Consider the following 6,662-nt stretch of genomic DNA (forward strand, 5'->3'; position numbering starts at 1 on the left):
ATTTATAACTGTATTATTGTTTTTAGTTAATTATCAGAAAAACCAATAATAATAATAATAATAATAATAATAATAATAATGTTGAGCGTAGAATTTAAATATTAAAATAATAAATAAAAGCCGAAGGGTGTTAATTCAAAGATCAATTCGTAGTAAGAGTGTGTGTAACAACAACGTGTATAAATTGGAAATGAATGAATTATTATTATTATTAATACGAACTTACCTGATACAATATGTCGAGGGAAATTGGATAAATCATGTGTTCTACGATTACTCTTAATACTGTGTTCGGTCCACCTTGTGTTTCGGCTTGAGAGGATACTTGATTTTGTCCTGGTATCGCAACTTGATTTGTTGAATTCTGTAACACAAATAAAAAGAAACGAGATTCGTTAGTTAACTTATTTCATTCGTTTTTTTTTTCTTCCTCAAGAAGGATTAATAATAATAATAATAATATCGTGTCGGTGTCCGACGTCCTAATAAATTTAATAAATGAGATATAAGACAAATAAGTACGGAATGAAAAGAAAAAACAAAAAGTAAGATAAAAATACGTGCGTATCGTAAATAAAATCTTTGATAACACAAACAAAATTTTAATAATATCTTATAATAAAATTAACACAACAATATGAAAAAAAAATAATCCTATTAGAAGAATAATATCTAATTTATGTGATTTTTGAATTGTTCAAAATATAAAATACATTTATTATAATTAATTTGTTAAAAGAAAAATTTTCTATCACCAATATATATATATATATATATATATATATATTTATACAAACATTATTTTTATTATTATTTAAAATTAAATGTGAATAATATATATTCATTTAAAATACGTATATGTATATAATACATATATAATACATATATCTTTCCTTATGACTTTTGCATTTTTATTTATTATTCTTAAACTTAAAAAAAAAAGAAAAACTAAAGGATGTCGTTTTTATCAGCTGTCGCTGCTAAGAGTAAACCTGGCAAAGTAGACGAAAGACATTAGCATAAACTGCACGGACACGTTTTAGTAAAGAAAGCTTAAAAAGAAACTCGATGCTTCGAAATTTCAATGTAAATTAAAACGAATTTCATTCCTCTTTCTCTCTTCTCTTCTCTTCTCCTATCTCTCTTCATTTTCTTTTTTTTTTCTGGAATACGTAGTGTAAAATTTCTAACGATTTTTCATTTGAAAGAACAAAAGCAAATGAACGTTCGTATTAGTTTGAAAAAGAGAGAAAGGGAAAAAGTACGTTTGAGTGTGTGTGTGTGTGTGTGTGTGTGTGAGGGAAAGAGAAAATATATTTAATTATATATAGTGTGTTGAACATATAAGTATTAAGCCCAGATTCAATTATTTCTCTCTTTAATATCCTCTATAAATATCTATTTATAAAAAAAAGATAAAATAACAAAAAATAGTACAATTTTCTATTGAAATAATTATGTTTGTTTTTTTTTCTTTCTTTCTTACAAAAAAAAAAAGGTTTAGATATAATATATATTATAATAATTATATTTAGATTAATATATATTATAATAATTATGTTCGCGTAAAATCATGAAAATTACAAAAACCCGATCTGTCCCCGTATTATTTTAATTAAACATTATTTTCACACACAATCGTTAAAACCAAATATATTTTTCTTTAGAAAAAATATCATCAAAATTATAATCTTACGCCCGTTGGTTATGATTTATACAAAATATAATTAAAACTAATAAACATTACAATGATACGTTAAATGAAATGAAATGAAAAAAAAACAAAAGAAAAGAGAACAAAAGTTAAATATAAAAAAATCATATTTAAATTAAAATAGAGAAAACTTTACAGAGGGGAAGAAAAAAAAAGTGTTTATTAATAGACATTTTCAAATATATTTTTGATTCGAAACCGTAGAAAAATACCTTTATTTTTTTTTTTATATATGTAATATAATTAATCGAAAAAAACTGAGAACAAAGAGAGAAAAGGGAGAATCGAATGGTACAGGGAAAATTCGTAGAAAGGTTACTACTACCCTTTGAAATTATAGTCAAAAGAACTGGCATGAAATAATTTCGCGATCGAAAGAAATCGGCCCGGGGAGTTGTAGGTGGAAGGTGTGTGTTGTGTGTGTGTGGGTGGTTGGTTGGTTGGTTGGTTTGTATCGATAAAAGCTCGTAACAATGGCGGGAGGGGGAGGGGGAGGTGGAAGGGGGGCAGGTACACACCGTGATCATTTCATAAACGAGTAACACACAACGCCCCGGTTGTTCCCGATTGTTCATGCGAAAACTGGAAGGCGATTTCAAACTGAATTACCGAATGGCAACCACAGTTAGCTGTGGAATTTATGCGAGTAACTAACCCTCCCTCCCCCCCTCCCCTCCACCCGTCATCCCCCTTTTCTCTTCTCTTCTTCATTCCACAACCCCTTTCTCACCCTTTCACTATTTCTCATAATTCCTTTCTTCGTTCATAGTTATACACGTGTAACTGGTCAGTTTTATTCTATAAATATTTATTCGTATACATTTCCAGTTTAGGTTTGCGAATGTATATATATATATGTATGTATGTTCGTATTATGCACGTGTGCATAATAATTGTGTACATATGTATTTAAGTACAATAATACCTGGAAGGATGCACGTAACTATAAATTTGTATGCACGTGTGCATAATTGTATATGTATATGTGTACGTATATGATACGTGTGTGTAAGTATGTATTCAATTATAAATACGTTATGAATATATGGATAATTGTGTAAATATATGTGTATGTGTAGTAGTAGTGGTGTGTTTTAGTTTATACATTATACTTTACAAAAAGGGTCAGGAAGAACATTTAATGGTATTGTTTTGTCAGGCGTGGCAGCCAATTTGGCTTTCTGAATTTTTAATACTACAAACGAGCGGCAAACCATCGAGAGAGATCGAACGGAAGCTGTTGGACACGACCAAGCTCGATTAATATTGAAATTCAATCGGTCACTTCATCGGCCATTCCCTTCCTCTCTTCCTAATATATGTATATATATGTAAATATGTATGTTAATATGTATATGTATATATATGTATCGTCGATGAGCAGCGAATTGCAACGAACAGATTCGTGTCGTAATTTTAATGAAAATAATTTCAATCATCTTATTGATCGTGTTGATTTATTTATTTTTCTTCAATATCTATGGTTGAAATTTCTTTTCTTTTTTTTTTTTTTTTGTCATGGTATTATGTTTTACTTATTAACGTGTTTATTATTATTTTTTTTGTAGATCTAAATTAATCTTTATTTTTAATATTTACGTATTTTTGCGTAGTATATGCTTAATCTGTGTGTTAGATTAAAAAATTATTATAATTAAAAAGTAATGATTGTATACAAATTTATAATTATCGTCAATATATTATCTGTTTTTCTATCTCGCGTAAAACAAATTAATTATTTAATTAATTAATTAGCGGGACACAATCAATCGATATTGTTATTTTAAGATCATTGATAAATTGTTCAAAATCATTATTACACACACACACACACACATTGTATACGAATTTATTTTCATTTCCGTACGTGTATATTATTTTTACGACGTAATATCCAATTAGAGTTGTATCATATTGTTGTTTCTGTAAAAAAAAAAAAAAAAAAAAAGAAAAAAAGGAAAAAGAAAGGAAAGAAAAAAAATAAATTAACGGATCAATTTAACAATATCGTTAAAAAAATATTTGATTTTGTTACAAATTAATGAAACAATTTACCGATACCGTTATTCGAGTATGTGCATACATATATATATATATATACGAATCGTATTTTATTTCCATACAGATATATTTTACTTTTATTTTTTGTTTCATTTTTAAATGTAATATCCAATTAAAGACGTTTCCTTTTGTTTTGTTGTTATTATTATTAGAAAATTAACGAATTAATTAATCAATATCGTTAAAAAGAAAATAATTATCTCTCGTGGTTCGAAGCTTATTGATTATCGGATACTTGTAATATTTTTTGGTGGAAAGAGACGAGAATATATATTTATGTCGACGAAGTAAATGAAATAAATTGAAAGGAAGTTTCGTCTCGGGTTATTTCACCATATAAATGCAACCCCCCTTTACGTCGCGCGATAAAAGATTATTTACAACGGATACATCGTAGCTTAAGAGAAGACACTTATCTCTCTCTCTCTCTCCCTCTCTATTTTTATTTTTATTTTTTTCTGCTCAACTAAAAAAGAACGATTCGAAGGATTTGTATCTTACGAGAATCGAGTAATACGATTAAATCGAAAAATGAAACCAAATTTCTTCATTATGGTAAATTTATATACGAAAGAGATATATCTTTTATATCATTCTTTGTTTTTTCTTTTTTTTTTTTTTTTACTAGTTGCGATAAATGAAATAGAAAAAAGAAAAGGAAACAGAAAAACCACGAACATTCCTAGATATATTATCATTGGACGATGCGGTGGTTGGTTACTTGAAATAGTTAATTAAAATAAATGATAAAAAATATATTAATACAAAGAGTGGGGTTATTTAATGAAATAAATACACGGGGCACCTGTTGGAGTTGATACGTTTTGAATTTTAACAAAAGAAAACTTTTATATATACATTATTTTCTTTTTGTTAAATAAAAGTTAGTTTTATCGAAACAAATATGAATTTCTATATCATTTAAAACTTTTCACAATTCAAATCACGTGTAGAAATAAACAATTGTTAACTAAAAATTACGATTATTATTTCATTTATTTCATTATTTTAATTAAGAACGAAAGATAAAGAGAGAGAGAGAGATGTATAAAAAATTTATATATTTATAAGAGAGAACAAGAGAAAAAGGATATCAAAATTCTTCTATAAATGTGAGAAAAAAGAAAATACATATATACGAAATTTATATATATTTGAGGTGAGAGAAAGATAGAGATAGAGAGAAAGAGAAAGAGAGAGAAGAATACAAGATTAACTTTGCACGATTTACAAGTCTCTTTTTTCAAGTCTCGAATCCCAACGTAGTTTCTCTCTCTCTCTTTCTCTCATTCGTTCTATCTTTTTCCAAATCACTCACTCATTCGTTTTTTCTCACGATCGAACATCAAGAAGCGACGATTTAATTTCCTGAATCCTGCCGGAATCAGGACGAAAGTTAATGCGCGTTAATTAATCGGTGAAACGCGACGAGCCAGATCATTGGCGCCTTTCTTTCTCTTTACTATCTCTTTCCTTCTTTTTTCCTTTCATACAGAAAAAGAGAATGAATGAGTGAGAGTGTGAGAGAGAGAGAGAAACGAAATTTTTCCTATCTCGTTTAAGTCAAAGATTAATTTCGAAAGTTGAAAAGGTGCTTATACGATCCGATCTTTTGACTCCCCCACTTCAACCATCCCACCCCCACCCCCACACCCACCACCACCTACCCCAACCTCTACCACCCTTTTTCGTACTCCACAATTCCCACCAGTTCCCCTATTTCTTTTTCTTTTCCTTTTCCCTTTTTGATCCCTTCACGACTCCTCATCTTCCTTCTTCTCCTCCTCTACCACTACCACCACCCACCCACCCAATCCATCTACCAACCCTCTCTTGCGATCTACTCTCTACTTTTTTTTCCCTTCACCCTGGACGGATTTTTCTCTTAGCAATTAGCACGCAATAAATTCTCTTACGCGTGTGAGTGCTATAAATTCTTCGTGGTTGGTTGGTTGGTGCACCCTCCACTTCACCCCGTTCATCTTTTCTTCTATCGTAAAGGGAAGAAAATGTACAGAAAAAGTCTAAGAGGGATGTAGATGTAGAAGAAGAAGAAGAAGAAGAAGAATAAGAAACGAAAAGTTACGAAAAATTTTCTCTCTTCCTATATATATATATGTGTGTGTGTGTGAAAAAAAGAAAGATAAAAAATAAAATAAGAAAAAGAGCATTGGGGGAGAGGATTGGTTCTCGTTCTTCGTCAATTTCTTTTTGTTCAAGCCATTCGTTTTCTTTCCTTTTTTTTCTTCTTTTTCCTTTCCTTTCCTTTCCTTTCCTTTTCCAGGGGATGCCAGACGGCGAAGAAAATCGAAAGATTCTTCGAGTTCTTTTTTTTTGGTCACGGCCAAAGAATACGAATCGTTTTCAACATAGAAAATATACCATCTAACCCCAATTTCAGTTCCCACTCGATTCTCAACCTCACACACACAGGCTCGACTAATACAACCACCACCACCATGCAGTCTTCTCCTTCCCTCCCCCCTTCACCCGATTCTTCCTATTTCTGCTAACCTAAACCCATTTTCTGTAGCCAAGTACACCCAGAGATGCTCGTTTCTTGTTCATTCCCTTTTCGTGTTATCTATTATGTATAGAACATTCCTCAGGAATTGTGGTATAAAAGAAAGAGACAGAAAAAGATGGATAAGAGAAATAGAGTAATAAACGAGAAGAATTTTTCCTCTCAGTTGTGTGTATGTGTGTGTGTGTATATATATATATATATATATGTTGGGGATTGAAATTTTACGCTCGAAATAATTGTGCCGTTTGTTTAAATTATATAAAACGACGGTATAATAAAGTTCAACCGCAACAACAAACACCCTGCGAGAGAAGAAATAGTTTTGTCTCGGGTGACAAAATTTTCGATGATTTTTTTTTT

General features: G+C 30.0%; 1 protein-coding gene across 1 annotated transcript in view; it reads right to left on the reverse strand.

Moving 5' to 3' along the window:
• The window catches only part of LOC106786172 (polypyrimidine tract-binding protein 1), a gene marked incomplete at its 5' end in the record, with an annotated part of 91,118 nt that overhangs the window by 35,740 nt on the left and 48,716 nt on the right, over positions 1-6,662 (reverse strand). Inside the window, 1 exon segment of the mRNA XM_014747282.1 lies at positions 227-364. Within this exon segment, the coding sequence (XP_014602768.1) occupies positions 227-364 (138 nt within the window).

The sequence above is a fragment of the Polistes canadensis genome, unplaced genomic scaffold, assembly GCF_001313835.1.
Source record: "Polistes canadensis isolate GaletaPanama2010 unplaced genomic scaffold, ASM131383v1 scaffold_67, whole genome shotgun sequence".
Taxonomy (NCBI): Eukaryota; Metazoa; Arthropoda; class Insecta; order Hymenoptera; family Vespidae; genus Polistes; species Polistes canadensis.